The 21,191-nt window shown below is 34.9% G+C and overlaps 1 protein-coding gene across 8 annotated transcripts in view; it reads left to right on the plus strand.

Moving 5' to 3' along the window:
- The first annotated feature begins 9,987 nt into the window (after positions 1-9,987).
- The window catches only part of LOC145683716 (uncharacterized), a 143,880-nt gene continuing 132,676 nt past the window's right edge, over positions 9,988-21,191 (plus strand). For all 8 annotated transcript variants that reach the window (XM_081755171.1, XM_081755172.1, XM_081755177.1 and 5 more), the window contains exons 1-2: positions 9,988-10,081; positions 11,726-11,819. In XM_081755171.1, the coding sequence (XP_081611297.1) occupies positions 10,049-10,081; positions 11,726-11,819 (127 nt within the window). In that variant the 5' untranslated portion in view covers positions 9,988-10,048. The remainder of the gene's footprint in view (positions 10,082-11,725; positions 11,820-21,191) is intronic.

A 21,191-nucleotide genomic window follows, 5' to 3' on the forward strand; every position in this document is an offset into this window, starting at 1 on the left:
AAAATCCTTATTAAACTATTTCATCCGCATTTCAAGATCCACCTTTATATGAAAACTTCTGTAATAGGACCGTTGAATGAAGATTTGAGAACTTTAACTTGCTGACATAAATCAAATATATATACACATTTACACGATATCATCACCGACATTATAGACATCTGAATTCATGTAACGGGGAAAGAAAAATACCACAGTAAAATAATAGTGCTTACAACTATTTAGTTTCCTGAACAATTGACTAGGGAAGAGTATCTATAATATATCCTCTAGACTTAATTCTCACAAGCCCTGTTCTCGCTGCTCGCCTTAAACTAATATCATGCATTATGTTTGACCCGGCTTCTGGACGACTATGTTGAAACGTAAAATCATGGATAACCGCTATACGGATGTAAAATCTGGCAAGCTACTCTTCGATTTCATTGTTCATAAAGGAACACCTTAATAAAACAAAAATTAGGGTTCCTGGGTAAAAATTGAGACAAATAGGGCAAATAAGCCAAGTCCAGTGCTGATATCAACTGTAACGTTTAGAAAGAATCAGGAAAGAGTTCCACAATTAATTTACTAATGACGGGAAACCTAAACCGCGATGCAAACTCTGGACCAGATCGTTTAAATCTGGTGACTATACTACATGTTGAATGAATTTTGCTCATCTTGGGGTAATGGTTTGGCCAGAACAGAGTGTCAAATATTAATCTATTTTTCATGTTTTGATAATTATATCTCTTGTATAAATTCGCCTCAAACTCTTTCTACGAGGCGAAATCAGTCACTAGTCTTCACGCAACAACACCTATCTTTAATCGTTGACTCTTTAACAGTTATGCTAATCTTCCTCTATGGGGCTACTTTCTTCGTTTACAATCCGGAAATGGAGCCGGCAACGGATGTTATATAGGCAAATACCTTTTGTGCCTGGAAAAACGTGTTTCTCCATATTTAGGATGCTCTTGATATTTCTCTCCATGCGATACGTACGAAACTGAAATGTAAATTCCAGTTAACTTCAGGACTGTGGTTATGAGTGTCTTTGAGCTTTGAACATGTCATGTAATTGGAATGCTGAACCTACTTTCTGGAGTGTACAATATATTTTTCTTCCTATGAAACTAATTCTTTTCTCTCGTTTTTTCTTTTTCTTTTTTATTTTTTTGCAAATTACAGTCTCTGCCGACAAACATATAATCTTACCAAACTTACTCAATTCGTCCTTCTCAGTTACATCTGTCTGTGTACCCTATGCAGGACAGTTGACTCCTCCACTAAATATTTTTTTTTCATGTCGGTAATAATTTTGCTGAACATCAGTTTTAATCAAAACCCTTTTCTTACGCACCATTCTTATACCATATACCGTTTGTGATTTGTGATTACTCATATTATTTGATATTTTCATGAAATAATCCAACTCTGCCAGTTATTTACACAAAATGGCGGTAATGGACTTTTGGTAGAAATAATTGCATTCAGCAGCTTTTCAATTTATGGATTTTTACTATATAGTTTGCCGATTACAAGTGACTGAAATTTGACGAGCAAAGAAATCTATTGACGTTAGTGGATAGTATAGATAAATATTATTTAATATTTATTATCATTACCATTTTCCAATATTTTCAAAATTTCTATTTCCCACTCTTTCTGTCTCTCTGTGCAGTTGAGCCTTAATACTTAAATGTGGCACTTAGGTGAACGGATCTTGTACTATTTTCGGTCTTTTGTATTTTAATACCATGTAGGAAGACTTCGGAACTTGCATGTTAGACATTGGGTTGTAATGTTTCTTAAGTAACTTCAATGAGTACCAGTTGATAAAATGAGAGCCATCTTTTATATAATATTACCATAAATTCCGGAAATTTTGTTCTTGTCATACAATTAGACTTGAGGACCCATTTTATCTTTACTTTCACTGGGACACTAATGGAACTTTCGGTAGCACACACATGCCTCACCAGTCCGACTTAGGTGAGAATCTCTTTATCTAATTAGAGGATTAGAGTGAAGCATCGGAAACTATTGTTTGGTTGCAAGACAGTGTGTCTTATAAAAATCGTTATAATCGTTTCTATTCACTATGTTAAATGCATCTTGGCCACCTCTACCCTTAATATCCACCAGTTTTAACACAATATACAGTTATATTAGTAAACGTGAATTTGGTTTTAGCAAAGAAGCCAGCATGTTTTGGAAGGAATTGGGATCAAATTTAATTAACGAATCAGGATATTCTAGAAGCGGCTATTTACTAACACAAAGGATAAACCTAGCCATGTAAAGAAACAACGCAATAGAATATTAAACTCCTTCCCATCTTCACCCAAGCTGGATGGAAGTTTTTTCTAAAATAAATATAAGTAAAGACTTTTCGAAAACAACAAAATACTGATCTTTACAGAGCATATTTTGATAATACTGAATATTCTATGACCAACCTTTGTGGATTGATCGCAAATAGGACGACTTGTTCTGATTTTGGATTGCTAAGAGACGACTTATTTTTCTCTCTCTTTTGTTACGCTCCTCTAAACTCTGATTTCGTATCAACCAGCGCCCGAAAAGGGTCATCATAAACCATGCAAGTAGTCCCCGTCTCCCCCGACCGATGAAAAGATATCGGGGAAGAGAAGAGTGCCTAGTGAATAAAACAAATAATCTAAGTAATGTTACAACACATTGTCAAGCTACGAGCGATCACAGCTAAGAATTAAACGTAAGACTAAAATTGAGAGTACCATTTATTGTGACTAAACAAACAATATACAATAAACAAACTACAAGCAGATTATAGATTTAACAACCGGAGCGCTCAAACATTAAACAACTTTACTTTTAATCTTTTACTTTCTTAAACCTTTAATTAGGTGGCCTTCTCGATTTATAGAAATTATTATTTCTCAATCTTACTTACAGTTTTCGCTAGCGGCAGTTAATGATTAATTATATATTTCGCGAAACAACACGGTACTGCACAAGGCCGTTGAGGATTAAGTTAGCCGCAGTTTCCTCTTCTTGTCTCTTCTCTTCTCAAAAACCTAGTTTTCATATCCAATCCAGTAGTTAGTTTGCCATCCGAAAGCTATGCTGCTCACAACAGAGTTAACGTTTTCTTCTGCATTAAAGCGTTGCTCAAGCTGAAATTCACTAACAACTGAGTAGTCTTAAAATTGACTCCCTAGCGTTTCTTTCTTTGTTCGGCCGTCACAACACGTTCAATCACAAACGAGTAAATTCAACAGCAAGGCCCATTTTGTAATTGTAAAACCGTTTAGGAAATACACTCCGAAAACTTTTGTCGACAGGCTGGGTGCGAGCCCTTGTAGAAGAGCCAATGCCTTTTAGGTGTAAACGCACGTAAATGTACGAAACACACTGTCACTTGGCCGAGTCACTTCCCTCGACTGACTTGATTTTTTCTTCAGCCTCTTGAGATTCTGCTCGAAAGGAAAAACTCCGGTTTTGACTTGCAACGGAGTGACTGATGTAATAACTAAATTTATTGATGAGACTTGCTGGAATGCTCTGCAAAGCGATTCTTCTTTCTTTTTTTGCCATATAAGGATTGCTGAGTGATTTAATCGAAGTCAGTTATACACACACATCCAAACATATATTTATATGCTTGCGAAGAGAAAGTTTTTGGAAAATTTCCATACGAGATCTGTTCATTAATTTGGAAGTTTACACTGCATTGACTGCCTTTCTTCTTTTGATTAACACAATTCATGAGCCCCCAAAAATCCGTAATGATCCAGTGTGTTATACAAGTTAAATTACAATAATTAGTGATTTATATTTCAAAATAAAAATGAAAGAATTGTTAAGAATTAATAACTAATACTGTTATCAAATTTCGTATGTTAAATAAAAGATATCAATATTTAAATAATAATAATAATAATAATAATAATAATAATAATAATAATAATAATAATAATAATAATAATAATAATAATAATAAAAGTGTTTTTGATGTTTTCATAACTTTTCTTTTCTCACTCATGACCTCAAAACTAGTGATTCAATTGTTTCTAGACTTTTAGTCCAGATGGAAGTTAGCTGAATTGGCATTATCGAACTAACATATTGATAGATTGGTCTGGCTTTAGAAACATTAGGATTGTAGATATTTTCCTTAATTATGGAATATTTACTGTTCAGAAGGCAAATGAATAAATGGGAACTAATAAGCAATGGGTAACGTTTTCCGTCCATATTTGATTCGCCAAGGTAAGATGCATCTGTGTCTCACAGTGTTTCGGTTTTTGAACTTCCAATTCTGGTGATAAAATTTGTAAATTGGTGATACGTATTCAGTTGAAGGTGAGATGAGTGATAATATTTCTTACCTCTCATGAACAACATTTATGGATGCCTGCTGGTGTTAGAGGAATGAAAGACTTCTGTAAGTATTAGAGAAAAGTGTCAGATTCATCTTTATCACTATGTAGGAATTTACAGCTATGAATTAACGGATATGGATTATGTTCCCTTTTACCTGTTACTCCAAAACATATTGTCTTAAATAGTGTTTGCAGGTATGTACACAGTGACATTATTCACAGTGACTCGGATATAATTATTACAGCTTATTGAAATTGTCTATGAAGTCCAAGAGATGGTAGAATGTTCTAGTAGACTGAATAAGCGAAATGCAATATGTGGGAGTTGGTGATTTTGAGAGTTAGAATTGACTTAATAATATGTTTGCCAGAGGGTAGAATAATAGAAGTCGTGAGAAGAAGATGTAATGAAATAAGAAATCTTCTGTAGTGAAGATTATAAGTCGTTAATTTGTTGCGTAGTATGTTTGTGAAATTGCGTTTCTTCAAATGATGGAATGGACTATGAGGGCTGTGGAACTAAATGTGTTAAAGAAGGCATAATTACCGGCTGATCACTACCCACAGGATGAAGAATGTTCCCTGTAGATAGGTCATTGGGTTTATTAGAATCAACTACTATATCTGTAGTTGTGTTTGACATATTTCAAGTATTTTGGGTAGTTGTAGATAAGTCACTGTAATGCAACTTATGAGTTATAATAAAGCCACGTAATTGGTAGTTTTGATGAATTGAACGGCTATAAATATTTATTTCAACAATGATAAAATCATTCGACAACATTTTAAAATATATTGAAAAAGGAACAAAATAGCTTTATGTATGTCGAATATAGATGGTTCCTAGAGACATAGAGAGGTTGAAAAGGAGAGTGTGATGTAAGGTTTTGCATATATTTTAGTCCCGGATGGGGAAGAAATATGGATAGATATGTGAAAAAATAATGGCCAATCTTTAATTCCTCATCAAGCTGCTAAGGCACTGTTATGACTTAATATATTATAGTTAGAAACTGTCCTGAAGCGTATAACCGTGAAATGATTTCAACAAGTAGAAACTTTACGTATGGTTTCCATGTAGATAAGTTGTATGTACGAATTGTGATCCTCTGGTAAGAAACATACATTAAAGCACAATACATTATTATAATACGCATAGTGATATTCAATTATGTTTAATTTTTAAAGTTAGCGATGAAAATAGAAAGTAAAAGTACACTTTATTTCTAGATTAAGTTGTCAAAAAATTAACGTTGACGGATTGTTTGCAACCAGTTGAATCTGTTGAAAGATTTGTAGCAGAAATGAATATAATTACGTATAACCCGGGCCGCATCAAATTGTTATACCTACCTGGAGCTGCTTCATATTCATCCCACCCGTGAGTAATGACTTAAAATCGTAGGCCTTCAACCAACTAGTGACATGATTAAGGAACATATTAATAACACTCTGTTTTATACAGTTTCCACACAACTTGTGTAATAAATTATTTCTACGTAGCTAAATATACCGCAGAAAGTTTTAATCATAGATGGAAATAAAAACTAATACATTTTGTCAAAATCAGTTACTTTGAAACTGCTTATATTTTGAAGTGAAATGCGCATTCTTCAAATAGCAGCTTTTCTGTACATATATGATAGACAGGATTTTAAATTTGCTCTCTTACCTTACCAAATGTTTTAGCAAAATAAGTTTCGTTGGAAGCTAATGACGAATACAGGGTTTAATATTAATTGGTATATCAATTTCTTGTGTTTGGCAAGCTAGTTGAGGTGCTACTAACAACATATGATGCGTATAGAAAGGCCATCAAGGCAGTGCCCACTTATTCCTTCAATTACCTAGATATATGCCATACATACCATTCAATGCTATTATTAACCTATTATACCTATTATATACCTGCAATATACCTTTTATTTACATACCATTCAATGCTGTCTCTATTTAAACTGAGAACAATGGTCACTTTGTTATAGCAGAACCTTGGTGTTGAATTAAAAGTATGAAGTGATAGTCATGCTGGCTGTCTCAAAACTGATTTTTGTTAACACCATTTGTGATATCTATAACTACTGACACACACACGGGAGAGACACATCAATTTTATGTGCACGTACAAGGCAATTCATATTATATATCATCTTAGCTATATCTGATTAAATCTTTCAAATCTCTAAATCAAGGTTTAACATAGAAACACGTACACATACGTATATTAGGATATAAAACAAAGCATTGATTACTACTTACTACCAAAACTAGCATATTTAATTACTCTACTGAAAGCTTTGTTTCCACAGTGAAGAAACGAGCACTCAGCGTAGATCTAGCGACTATCGCGAATGACTTTGTCAAACCTTTTCTCAATTTGCCTTCCGTTAAAAACAGGTTTAAAATTCAAACACGCTGTTATTGCTTGCAATCCATATGCATACTTCCATCATGTATCATATTATCTGTGTACTCCGAAGTGCGCTACATGCATAAAAAACTACAATAGAGGGTACTTATAAGTGATTTGCATATGAAATTACTCCACAAGTTTCCGCATAAAGTAACAGGACTTCCGGAATATACTCATACTTAAGAATTGCACCTGTATAAATTCTTCTAAACCAAGAGCAAAGAAGCAACAAATAAATTTTTAGATCGATTATAAGCACATGCTTTGTTCTTAAGGGGATTTATGCAAATAAGATCATATCATCTGTGTCACATGGTTTCAAATGCAATTATTTTCGACTCTTTCTTAAAACAATGTGAGGGATATCAATTTCCTTATCAATATTTTAACCGCATTTAAGAGAACGAATGACACGAATTAAATTATTGACCAGTACCCTTCTGCAGAATCTCAATAAGTACAAGAAATTTTATTTCAAAAAGAAAAGTATTTAATATTCTAAATTAACATCTTCAAAATCAAACTAACAAGTAAAACTTCCCAAGTGTGACACTATGATCTTGATAAAATTTAGCAGGTGGATACTACACATAAAATAAACGAACACTTGTTTTTTTTTTTTTATTGTCTGCGGAAAAATGGTTTTAGGCAGCGAAAGCTCCCACCCAAAAGTTTGAAAATTGACGCCCAAAGGGCAATAACAAGTGAACCGAACTAAATGAAATTGTGCACAATATTGTGGACATAAAATGAAAGAATACGCGTTTCGTATTTTTCTGGAAAAAACGGTGGGTAGTGCAGAGACACATCCAAACCTTTGATTACAAAATATCAAAAGTTCTAGTAAAAGTACGTCAGATGTGTGTAAAGGACATGAGGAATTACAACGAAACTTTGTGTGTGGACAATACGCAAAAAATAAAGGAACATGGGTTTTACATTTTCTGCGGAAATATCGTTTTATGGGGGAAAAGTCCCCACCCGAAATTTTGAAAGTTGACGTCCGAAGCGCGAGAAGAAATGGACTGAAGAGAATGAAATTGCACACAGATATTGTAGACATGAAATGAGGGAATACGGATTTCGTATTTTCATGGAAAAAACGGTTGGGTGGGACACGGACCCTCCCAAACCTTTGATCATGAAATATCAAAAGTGCTAACAGTATGCCAGAAGTATATAAAGGATATGAAGAAGTGAAAGAAAACTTTGTGTAGAGATAACAAGAAAAAATAAACGAATACCGGTTGTTTTATTTTCGGCGTATAAACGGTTCCAGGGGGCAAAAGCACCTGTCTAAAATTTTGGAATTTGACACTTGAGAGGGAAAGAGTGGACCGAAGTGAAGGAAATTGAGCACAGATGTCGTGGACGTAAAATGAGGGAATACAGGTTTCGTATTTTCGTGAAAAGAAAAATAAACTTGAATGGACCAAGGCGTTGAGTGGCGGAAGGAGTTAACCGAAGCAAATGAAATTGTATGTAGATATTGGATATTTAAAATACGGCCTTTCGTGTTTCACAAGTATCTCCAACTATTTTTTTTTCAAATTTGGCAGGTCAACAACAGCACAAACAGTATTTTACAGTATTTCAGGAGGGACCTTTAATACTTACAATGCTTTCCGCATGTGTCGATTTATTTCCTGTTTGCTGTTGATGTGCGAAATTTGAAGCAAAACGGATAGGGACACTTGAGAAACATGAAAAGACCTTTAGTTTACATAGGGTCTATACAATATTTACTACACAATTTCATTTGCTTCGGTTCAGTCCTTCTTGTGCTATTACGGTAATATTTACTTTTTCTTTCAGATGGGGCCTAGGCCCCAACACCGTTTTTCCACACAAATTAAAACATGTTTCATTTATAGTTTTGCAAACTGTCCCTATACGAAGTTTCATTGTAATTCTCCATATTCTTTAGAAACTTCTGACATATGCTTATTTGCACTTTTGATATTTCGTAATCAACGGTTTAGAAGGTCTGTGCCTCACTCAACCGCTTTTTTTTTTCAGGAAAATACGAAAATCAATTATCTCATTTTACGTCTACAATATCTGTGCATAATTTCATTCTATTTCGTGCATCTTTCCTGCCTTTAGGGACTCAAATTTCAAAATTTTGGGTGGATGCTTTTTCCCCCTAAAAGCGTTTTTCCGAAGATATAAGAGAAAAGTATTCGTTTATTTTCTGCGTATTTTCCCTACACAATGTGTCGTTCTAGTTCTTCATATCCTTTAGGTACTTCTGACATAATGTTATTAGCACATTTGATATTTCATGATCAAAGGTTTGGAGGGATCCGTGCCCCACCCAACCGTTTTTTCCAGGAAAATACGAAACCCGTATTATCTCATTTTATGTCTACAATATGTGTGTACAATTTCGATGACTTCGGTTCACTTGTTTTTGCCTTTCTTGCGTCAACTTTCTAAATTTTGGGCGGGACTTTTGCCCCCTAAAACCGTTTTTCCGCATAAAATGAAAAAACACGTATTCGGTTATTTCATGTTTAGTATCAACCTGCCAAATTTTATCAAATTCGGAGTGTTACACTTCGGAAGTGTTACTTGTAAGTACACATTAAAGTTCTACATTGCAAGACTTCCAAGTGAAAGGAAACTCGTATCAAAGACGCCCTTCGTTTTATTTCATCTTTAGTAATTTATTTATTTATTTTGTTTAGAAACCAGTGTGAAATAATTTGGAGTTTCAAATTCGAGATAAGAAGACTGTCCCGTTCTTCAGAACATATGTGAAAGAGAGAATGCATGCACCACTTAACAATCTCGCGGAATATATCAGCATGCAATATGAAACCGTGGTTCACATTTATAGCATCTATCCAAGATGATAACTTTGAAATTGAATTCATTTATTTTAATTTGTAAGACAAAAAATCAAAATTAGAAGAAAGTTAACTTCAAACAGTGTTATACATTATTTAAGTGAATTATTTAATATATTTTAAGAGAGAAAGCCTAAATTATTTTGAAGTAAATTAATGGCATATAATGCAAGGAACTATTCTATAATACTTAATGTACTTGAAACAGAGAGTTGTACAGCTTTATGTATTACATTTTCTTTTAACACAGCATTCATATATTCTTGAGTAACTGTATTTAAGTAAATATTATTCTACTGATATGATTCCATGCAAAATGTTTGTAATAACACGGAAAGAAAAGAATGATTGAAGACAGAATGAAGGTATGAACATCTTTTATTTTTGTAAACAATGTTAAACTTTACATTCTTTGAAGACGGTATTATAAAATGAGATTTCTGACAATCATTTTCATCTTAAAGGTAAAATTACATATTTATTTTATTATTATACTATTGCGCTCCAACTAAGCGTAATTTAAAGTTTTAACCTTAAGAACATAGTGTTGTATTATTTAGTGTGCACTAGTAGAAAATGCAGTGTTAGGTGTTATACCTTGAATTTTATTTAATATTTATAAGAATAAGTGTTAATGCTTAGATCATAGCATTGATAATGATAAAAAGGATGGAGAAATTATAGAACATTAGGTCATAGTAAATTCACTTTTTATGAAAAACTTTCATTTATAAAACAATGCTATTTCCGCAAATCATTGATTCCAAGCGCCGAATGTACCGGATAATACTAAAGTTATTCCTTAAACTAACGTGAGAAAGCTGGACATACTAACCGCCTGTAATTTTTACGCGTCTTACTAGTTATTTTATATACATTTAATAAATTATTGGTTTCTAAACGGGGAAGAGTGTCTCTCCTCCTAGATTCATCCTCATCCAAAAAACTGTTGTGTTCCGTGTTCCAACTTCTGTTTCAATAAATTGATAGTTTCAAAGAAAAAGACAACGATGGTATTATCTTAGTACCTAGTCTTTAAAATATTTCTTGCTACACCTTCTCGTGTCTTTCAGTAAATGTTATAATAAATCATTCTTTAATAATAGTTTTCGGTAAGTAATTGTTAGATACGTCTAATACATCGATCTTTCCTTTCGTTAGGTATTTCGTGGGTCATACAATTAAAATTGACAACTATCCTTAAGCAAGTTAAACAAAAAAATCCAAATATATGTACGCACAATAATTAATATATCATGATATGTTTTTCTAATATCTTTCCTATTAACTGTTACACTCCAGTAAAATATAAAAGCGTACATCTAATCGTTATATCTATAATTGGTGCATTTGTTTTAAAAACTGAATACGCACTCACTGTATTTAACTAAAATTACATAGATGATGAAGTAGAGTATTGAAGTAGTAGATGATGTTGAAACAAAATATGCAATGCTTTTGTTCACCAAATATATAGTCAAATTTAAGAAAGACAAAACACAGAAACAAAAAATATTTACGTACATCTCTTTTTTATGTGTACAGTCGGTTTCTAATGACTGAGAAAACACATTGCGATGTCTAACATGTATAAAGATTTCTTATGTATATTCCTTTTATTGTAGACTCAGGAAGAAGGAAATAAATGAGTTACTGTAATATGTGATTTACCTAATTTCTATTAATTACATACGCGAATGACAGACGCCTTAGTGACAAAAGCTTGGATTTCATTTTATTTTTCTATCAGGTTTTCATAGAATGTTTATAACCATTAATTTCAAAACATTTTTGTTTCATCCACAACGCAAATATAGTTACTGTTCAGTTTATTTGAATTATTTCTAAAGAATGATATGTTCTATATACCGACGATGACACTGACATAAATGAACAAGATCAAAATATTTGAAAATAAATACGCCATGTATGCCATTAGTACCCTAATTTAATATTACCACTATTTAACTGAATTCTGAATTTTAATTAATTTCCCGTAACGATACTGATACGTGGTTAGTTAGGAGAACTAAGTTTTTATGTGCAAATTTCAATTTCAGTGAAACATTTATTACGTTCTAATCAGTATTTTGATAATAATCTTCTAGGTACCGGCATATTGTGGAAATCAACCCTTTCCCTACCAAAATTCATTTTCCTCATTTCCAAATGTTAGTGAACATAATAGGACCGATATAGTGGGTAAGTATAATCCAGAAATAAATACTAACCAATTAGATTGACGATATTGAAGTAAAATAATTCTAAGGACTGCATTATAAATTGTAGAGAAGACCTACAACACAAAATAGTTTATTAACTATACAAGAACTTAAGAGAGAACTGTGCTTTTGAAGTTAAAAGCAATGTTAACTATTTATCAAATTCAGAAATATTTCATTGATTTATTTAATAAAATTAATATATATATATATATATATATATATATATATATATATATATATATATATATATATATGTGTGTGTGTGTGTGTGTGTTATTTACGGGAAAACACATATCCAAGTTCCATATGTTTATATTTCATGTTTCCATGTGTTTGAAAACATATTTCTCTCATCTTAATTTTTCCAAATTAAATTTGTGCAAATACTTGTAATTTATTGTGTTTAAAGATTCATGTACTAAGTCTTGTATCCTTATCCTCTCCAGTTCATAGGTGCACATATGTTCACCCCCTGGATTTTATTTTTCTGCTTCTATTCTTAATCTTACATCGTAATAGAAACTGCTTTGTAACGTTTGAGTTGCTCCATCTGTGTTTATTACTAATGTTGTTCATTAGATGCCATCAGCAATCATCATATTTCAAACAATAGTTACAAACAAATGTGGATCTCTTAGTGCCAGGTCTCTAGAAGTTATATTTTACTCTTGAATTTCATCGTATGTTAATAGTAAAACTTTCCATCCACATCACATTTTTAAGTTCATTGTTCAGTGTCTCAATATATTACTTAGTTTTATGAAAAGAGTATAATAGTACTACAAGACTGTAATTTCGAGAAACATGTTCTCAAACAATGTATAATTACACACATTATTTGGACAGTTTACAAGATGACTAGAACAGAAGTCATGATGCCAAATTTCCTATTTCCAAAGTATGTATAGTTTATCTTCTTACATAGGTATTCAATTGAATGGATCAGTTATTATTCACTTGAAGGAACGTGGTCAGTTTCCTATAGTGTCACAAAACGAAATTGTTCATTAAAGTTTCAATTAAATGATACAAATATTTAGAATCAGCAAGAAATTCTATATGAACAACTTCTTAACTCCTAGAGGTAGAATTCAAAATTATACGAAAATGATGATAGTATGAGTGATCTCATTCGTAATTTGCAAGTAGGTATATTACATGAATATACAGTCTACATATTGCTTATTAATTGTACCTTTTACTTTCAGCAAACACATGTACATAATGCTCGAGTAATTACATTTTTGTATGTAAGTGATAGCCAGTCTTTGGCAGAAGAAACTTTTAAAAAATAATAATCCCCTCGATCACATACTGTTAAGTTAATGAGGCACCTATAATAGATATATAATGATTTACCCATTCGTACACCAGCTGAAATAGTATAATTAATACTCGAGGATGCAATTATAATATCATTGCTTCTATTGTAAGTTAGTCTTATGCGTGTATTCTATGCTTTAAAATGAAATAGAAACTGTAGCTGTAGTGCTGTTCATTATATATAGTAAGAAAACGTGTTCAATATAAGTTTGTTTATGTAATTATTTTCCTTGGTGAAAACTGAATTCGGATTTCATTTAACGAGGGCAAGATCTGAAAAAGGACTTTACCAATACATGCGCTTTTTGTTCTTGCTTTCCCTCGTAAGTCACAATCCGTTGATTACAAAGGAAATAAAATGCATTACTATTAATTTCAAGGGTGGCAATTTATCGCTTAAACTGTTAATTTCTTATTAAGATGTTCAATAATGAATACAACATCCTTTAAGAAACTTATAATTTAGAGCTCAAAGGTAATAGTAAAAGTTATTTTAACTCCTATTTTAAACTAAAGCTGTGGACGGAAATATGCACCACTTTGTTTGCTGATCTCCTGCTAGCTATGCGACAACTTCACCATCTTGCCGCTATTGAACTTCTATTCATTTTTTAAAAATTACATGTATCTAGAAGCCTGCTTTAAATCTTACTGAATACCATCTAGAGTGTTCCGCAAAATGCACAAACAAACATTTAATGAATAAGGGTTATACGATGGATGCATTATTGCTGACCCGGCGAAAGTCTCTAATTTATGGCAGGTATTTAGGATTCATGCGGTGTAATGTTGTGAGAGTGGTTATCAGCGTGATCAACACAATTTCCGTTCATAATTTCCGACCGTTTGTTTAATTACTAGTTGTACTGACGCTAGTTGTAAAGAAAAAACAGTTATCAATCTATGTCTTCTTGGTGGCAGCAGGTCAAGATGCACGGTGCTCTTTGAATTCCACGAAAAGAACAGCATTAGTTTCCTGGGCTTTTATTAGTGCTTAAACACAAACTGCAGACGGTCTTCTCGCATATAATATGTTTAATATGTTACTAATAATATGATACTAATTATGTTACTGAATGTAGCAACAATAAACTGTCACGTTAAGTAGTCAGAATTTTAATAAAATGACAAGTGTCATATATTTGTGGTATTTATTAAAACCGTCACCATAAATGTAAACGATATAGGTACAAACAATATTTACAAAATCATGATGTGAAATATAAGTAGTACACTGGTAGGGGTCTATCAAGGAGAAATCCCTGATACTCTCGTGTGTTTATAATGTCTTGTAGTCCTCCCTTCACGACATTTATGTCATGCAAAAGTTCATCAGCGCAAAGCTCATACTCACAAACACAGGCCTTCCATCACCGCTGTCAGTCCTGGGTGGTTCCTCTGGACGCAGAATAAATGTACCATACCACACTGTTAGCAGGTGTAGGTCGAATGATAATAATTTTTAAAAATGCCTGGTTTTATAGTATCACTAAAAACTGTTTTAGTTTTAACAAGGCACTGTTTATTCTGGAAAATATGTTTTTTTCAATTTAAAATAGACACCTTGAAGATTTTAACTAATATGTTTTGGACACCATCACCTTGAATAAGCTTGATATTATCACTTTGAAGGTTTTTATGTTTTGATGCCACTGAAAAATCCGTTTGCGTAGGACGTGTTGTTTTTCGTGGTTGTATCGTATTGTTAATCTTGATAGAATTTTCACAAGGAGAAATCACGATGTATATTAGTGTTTAATAATTTTAAACTTTTCATCGTTTGATGATTTTGGGAATATAATAATCCCCCTTTTAATAAAGTACAATGGTCAACTGTTCATGAGAACCAGTGACATGGAATCCCTTAAAATTTTTCATCGTTTGACTTTTATAACCATGAGGCTGGTGCACAAAAGAAAGAAACAAAAACACTAGAGGAAGGAGGCACTAGTGAACACACACACGAGAAAAAAAAATCACTAAAACTGCTGGATCCGTGTAGATGTCGAGCGTGATCCCAATAGTGTATCCGGGAAGGCTGGAACTCGGGAAATCCTGATCGTGGTGGTGCAGCACGTCGAGAGTCAAGGGCTATCTCCTGGAAGTCTGCTATCTGGAAGGCTTGATCCTTGAGCCAGAATGGACAGCATCTTGTGGTCTGGAAGTCGAGAGGTCCATCATCCAGAAAAGGAAACTGCGACTTGGTAGGCATCATCCATGGAAACGGGTAGCAAGATGATGGGTAGCCCAGGTGCGTTTGTGAAAACAGGCCGGATGCGGAAAAGAAATTACATGACAGGAGGCACTGAATTACTTGTTAAAGACCATTGTGAAAACCTATTTTTTTTTAAAGGACTAAAAGAAAGAAAAGAGGGAGAAGAGATAATTGCAAAAGTAACGTACAAGGAACAAAGGGATAACGTAAAAATATGTATAATGGCGAACTGTAATGAAGAAGGCACCTGATCAATCTTTAGGGAGATACGGAGATTCCGGGGTGTGTGACGTTATTGGTATGAAAAAGAGGAAGATAGATTGGGTTCGGAGCAGCGGGAGGTGTGTAAGATACGGTGTAAGTGTGGCTGGTAGGCGTTGGGTGGGTAAAGGAGCGACGAAATTCATGAGTTAAAAAAAACTTGATGTAAAAGAAGCCACCAATGATAAAGAAGAGAAAGATGAGGGGGATTGCAATGTATAAAGATATGGGAATAAAGTCGCCAGCTGCAACACCGGGTATAACCAGAAAGAAGAGGATGCTAAAAGAAAAGAGAGAAAAAAAATTGTAAGAGACGAGCCCCTTATTTTATTTTTATTTATTTATTTATTTATTGTTTTTTTTTTTATGATCATGTTTACTATTACTGTGTGTGCTGTGTACGGAAGTATGGTCGTGGATAGCGAAAGATTCCGTTATAGTAGAAGAAGTATAGAAATGAAGAGTGAATTTGCCATTAAGTAGGACAGAAGGAAAATATATATATATATATATTAGGGAGACGTAGTTTATTCCTGGCCAAGGTACCGTAAGTTGACCTGGAAGACAAATGATTCGGGAGAAACTGCATGAGGTTGCCAGTCGTGAGCAAAAGGAGCTTGTATACGGGTGTTAAGAAAAAAAAATGGAGACGCGAGTAGCAATGGCAATTAATGTGTGCCGTCCGCGAATGTGTGGTGGTGGGTTTGTGTTTTATTAACATCATAATGAGAGGATTTGTCAAGATATCTAGAACGAGGAATGCAAATGGCGGAGGACAGGGTACGAGGTAAGTACCAAAAAGTTGTTTGATTTAGTTTTCAGATTGTCTTTTTTTTCTTTCTTTTTTTTTTTTTTTTTTTTTAGGAAGAGATGCGGAAGGAGAGTTAACGTGAGTTAAGGGGAATTAGTTCGGGTGGCTGAGTTGTGGTAGGTGTTAAAGGTAACTGGTGTGTACGACGATGTAAAATATAGATGAAGAGGGTATTCATCATAGAGAGGGAAAACAGGATGAGAGAGAAGGAGATAGAGATGGTGGGATAGTCGTCCGTGGGAAGCCAGGAAAGCCAAGTTGGCGGTTTATAGGAAGAATTAGTAGCTGTGATTGGTGTTATGCGGTGGCTAAAATTAAGGGGAAGATTTTGAAGGGAGTTATAAGGGAGAATCCTATCAGCGGGTAAGAGGAGTAAATCGGAATCAATGATATGGATATGATGAAGGACTAAATGGACAGGAATGATTGTGGTCGGAAGACAGAAATGAGAGCGGGGTATGAGTTCGATAATTCCTGAATGGAGGCTTGTGTCACAGGGTAAAGTAACACGGAGATTTAAAGAATTATTAATGTATAATGGCGTGGCAGTGCCATTAAGGAAAAGATAATGAAGGTTGTTGGGTGGTCGGGTTAAAATAAATTGATGATCGTCTACTTGGGTGATGGTAAACTGTTGTGTGAGGGTGCAGCTGTAAGAACAGGCGTTTTTTAGTAAGCCCGATATATGTTGATATTTCAAAGTGTGTAAACAAGAAGCTATTGTATGATTATAAATAGTAGGGATTTTGCACAAGAAATGTTTAGATGAGAAGGAACAAGATGTAAGATCAGCCGGAGAAAAAGGGATAGCTTGCTTATCCATGAAGACAACAAAATTGGAAGGAAGCTGTAAATAGCAATTTTGTTGAGCTGACGCAACCGGATAGGGAACTAATTTAAATAAACGTGGTAGCGTATGGAGGGGAATAGCAGGGAGTTTTACGTGTAAAATGATATGATCGGGAAAGAAATAGCAAGTGGTAAGGGGTAGGGTGTAAATGATCGGTGCTGTCAAAACGGGATTGACGCGTAAATTTTTTGAAACCAATTTGAGATTAAAATCATGTAAGTCAAAATGTAACTGATGAACTGGTATGATTTGAGGAGATAACCGGTTTTCTTTACATTGGTCAAAAATGTCGTTAAAATTAATTAAGTAAAGTAACTGACGAAGCATAAGGAGGATCGCGTTGTCAAATTTTAAATACATTTTAGAGAAAGTAACAAAAGAGGAGTGATCCGTGCGCATGGCTTCAAGTAGGCGTGTCTCATCGGCAATGAGAGCAGAAACCGTTGTTTGCACATCTTTGAAGGAAGAAGAAGTTTGTTCAGCAAGTGTTGCAACCTGATGAGAAATATCAGAAAATTTAGAACTGAGAACAGATTCATGGTTTTCAAGCTCTTCTACGTGTGTCTTTAGTTGTTCGGAATTAATTTTAGTTGAATGTATTTGGTCTTCAGTAGCAACTCCTGTGAGAAAGTTTAATGCTGATCCGATGAAGTTAAAAAGACCTCTTTGGGGTCTCGGAGTCCTTGAAGAAGGGGTTTCGTTAGAAAGAAATTTAACCAAGTATGTAGAAGTTTGAATGTCATTAGACAGAGAATTTATTGAGGATAGAAAATCTTGAAAATGGGTACACAACCGGGAAGTATTAGTTTTGCATTCTATGGTTGAATTGATGGACTGAAAGGTAGGTGTTGAAATGTTATAGATTAAAGGAAAGGTTTGGGAATAGGGGATCGCTTGGGGAAGGGGAATATAGTCAATGCCATTAACAAACTGTACGCCTTGTGGCATGAACGTGCCTGAAGCTGATACGAATAGGATGGAGAGAATAAACCTGAAAGAAGAGAGAGAAAAAAAGTCACATAATTGTGATATATTGACTGTAATGTATGGGTGTGGGATGAGAGAAAGCATTTCGTCCTAGCGACCTTAGTGATATCAAGTGGGGTCGGACCAGCCGTTCCCGAAAAAGGACGCAAGAAGGAAATGAGATGGAAAGTCTTTCCTTACGCGTCTAGGAAAGAAAAATGACGTGAATAATGAATGATGCCGGTATATTGCTTATGGGGAGAAGGAAAAGCGTAGAGTTTGTTATGAGCGTAACTAGGAGTCGTTGCACGGGAGAAATAGTACATGTACAGCGGGTTGCCTAAAAACAGGAGACGAAGCATATGCAATAATAATGAACTACCGGAAGAAAAAAAATGCCGCACGGGAGAAATATTGCCTGTAATGTGTGTTGCCTACCTGTATCTGTAATTATGGCATAACGAGAGACAAAGTCGGAAGTTTTGCCAGTGTGGTACTACAGAAAGGGATCATGTTTCACTAGGAACGTTAAATTAGATAATCAAAACATAACGTGAAATGTAATTGGTAGTTGGGTTTTGAAGTAATGTGTGGTCGGATCCTATTTAGAGGTACTGAGGAAGCGCTTGTACTTATACTCAAATTCGGGGTCTGGGTTTGTAGGTGGGATGTATAGTTTCAAACGGGTCTTAGCAATGACCGTTGGCTTCCCATCAATATCTAGAAGATACTCATCAGCCGAGACATTCGAAATCACTTTGTAGGGTCCCTTATAAAGACGGGATAATGGCTTACAAGTGTTAGGTTTTGTTGAGGTATCTAAGACCATAACTAAACTGTCAGGGAAGAACTGTGTTGGATTATTGGCCTTCTCAATGCGCTTCTTCAGATCAGTGAAAACTTGGTGTTTTCGAAATTCAACGAGGTCCCTCATTTCTTTGAGTGCAAGTAGGCGATCATTAGTATTCAAAGTTTCTTGTTGAACATGTAGCAAATTGTCTAATGGTAAGGTGGGATGAACGCCATAGAGGAGAAAATGAGGAGAGAGACCAATGGAAGTTAAGGGTGATTTATTCAGAGCCGCAGTGGCATGCGCAAGGAAGCGAGGCCAAAATTTCTGGTTGTCTTGGCACAGAAATTTGAGACTCGTTTGCAAGGAGCCTAATCTTTGTTCGACTGTGCCTAGAGAACGATGTTGATAGGGTAGGCCGTACTTAACTGTTATGTTAAGAGATTTGAGGAAGTTTAACGATACGGTAGACCGGTGTGAACTCTGAAGATCTAAGTAGATAGTGCGAGGAGTATTATATGGAAGAATGATATGGTTTGTGATGAAATTGATGAAGTTGTCGCTGTTTGGAGTTGTTATGGGATGAGTAATGGTGAATCCAGTACAGTGGTCCATAGCTGCATAAAAGTATTGGAAACCTTCGGGATCGCTAGGTATTAGCTTGCCTGCTAGGTCCAAAGAAAAGGTTTCAAATAGGCCTGACTGAGGAAAACGCTGAATTGTGGGGTTATTAGGCATGTAATTGCGTTTAAAGATGGCGCAGCCTTTACATGATTTAAGTTTCTGAGCTAGCCAGGATTTTAGGCGCGGAAAGAAATACTTGTATCGCAACATCCAATACATCTTGGTAAAACCTATGTGAGTCATTGAGTCATGATACTCATCGAATAAAGCTGGTTTAAGACTATCGGGTACGCAGAGCAGTAATCGAGAGTTAGGTACTCGGTACAGTTTTTTGTAAAGTATGCCTTTCTGAATAACGTATTGTTTGTTGAGACGTTGGAATGAAGGATCTGTCTCGTCTCGTTTGTTAAGAGTCTCGATAATTTTGGAGAAGAATTTATCTTCACCCTGTAGGCGAGATAGATCCAAGTTGTTATCGATAGTTAGAAGTACAGAATCAGGCACAACTTCATTGTCCATGTCTATCGTGTCTTGCGTAAGAGGAGCAGGATGCCTACTAAGATAATCAGCTATGGGGTTCTGATGGCTTTTTGCATGTTTGATTGTAAAGTCAAAAGTATTAATGTAGTTTAACCATCTCAAAATTTTTGGGGATGGAACAATTGTTTTCCGAACGGCAAGAAGGGAAATATTGTCAGTAACTAGGGTGAAATGGTGGCCTAACAAATATTTTTCTAATTTCCGAAGAGAAAAGTACACTGCATATAATTCTTGATGGAAGATGGGAAGGGGGGAAACGGTTTTGGGATGTCTGGAAGAGACATAGCAAACAGGTTGCACAACGTTAGTAGTGAGATCTTTCTGTAATAACACCGCCCCGACGCCTACTGATGCGGCGTCTGTCATGAGAATGTGGTGTGTATTGCAGGTGGAATATAGAGCAAGTACGGGGGGTGAGGTTAGAAGTTTCTGCATTGTTTCAAATGCTTGAACGCGCTCAGGAGTCCAGATGAGCTTTTTAGGATTGTTTGACAGAGCCTGATAAAGGGGTGCAAGAATGATGGAAAAATTTTTGAAAAAACGTCGGAAAAAATTTGCACTGGCTAACCAGCTTTTGAGGCTTTTGAGAGTGGCCGGTCTGGGTGCCTGAGCTAAAGCCGAAATCTTATCAGGGTCAGGTTGTAGAGTGTGATTGTCAATAATATGGCCTAAACATTTAATTCTTTTTGATCCGAGAACTGATTTTTTAATGTTAAAGAGCAGAGAATGTTTGGCGGCTTGCTGAAAGAAGGCACGAAGTACAATCATCATCTGATCGAATGAATCTGCGTGGACATACATGTCGTCAACGAATGATGTAATATTGTTGGGGAAGATGTCCCTATAAATGGTTTGAAGAGCTTGTTGAAGTAAAATGGAGGCATTTTTGAAACCCTGAGGAACAGATGTCAACTGAAGGTGATTGAAAGGGAGAGAAAGACCCTTAATGGAGAACGCAGTGGCCGGTCT

Source organism: Thermobia domestica, chromosome 4, assembly GCF_964235325.1.
Source record: "Thermobia domestica chromosome 4, izTheDome1.hap1.1, whole genome shotgun sequence".
In the NCBI taxonomy this organism is placed as follows: domain Eukaryota; kingdom Metazoa; phylum Arthropoda; class Insecta; order Zygentoma; family Lepismatidae; genus Thermobia; species Thermobia domestica.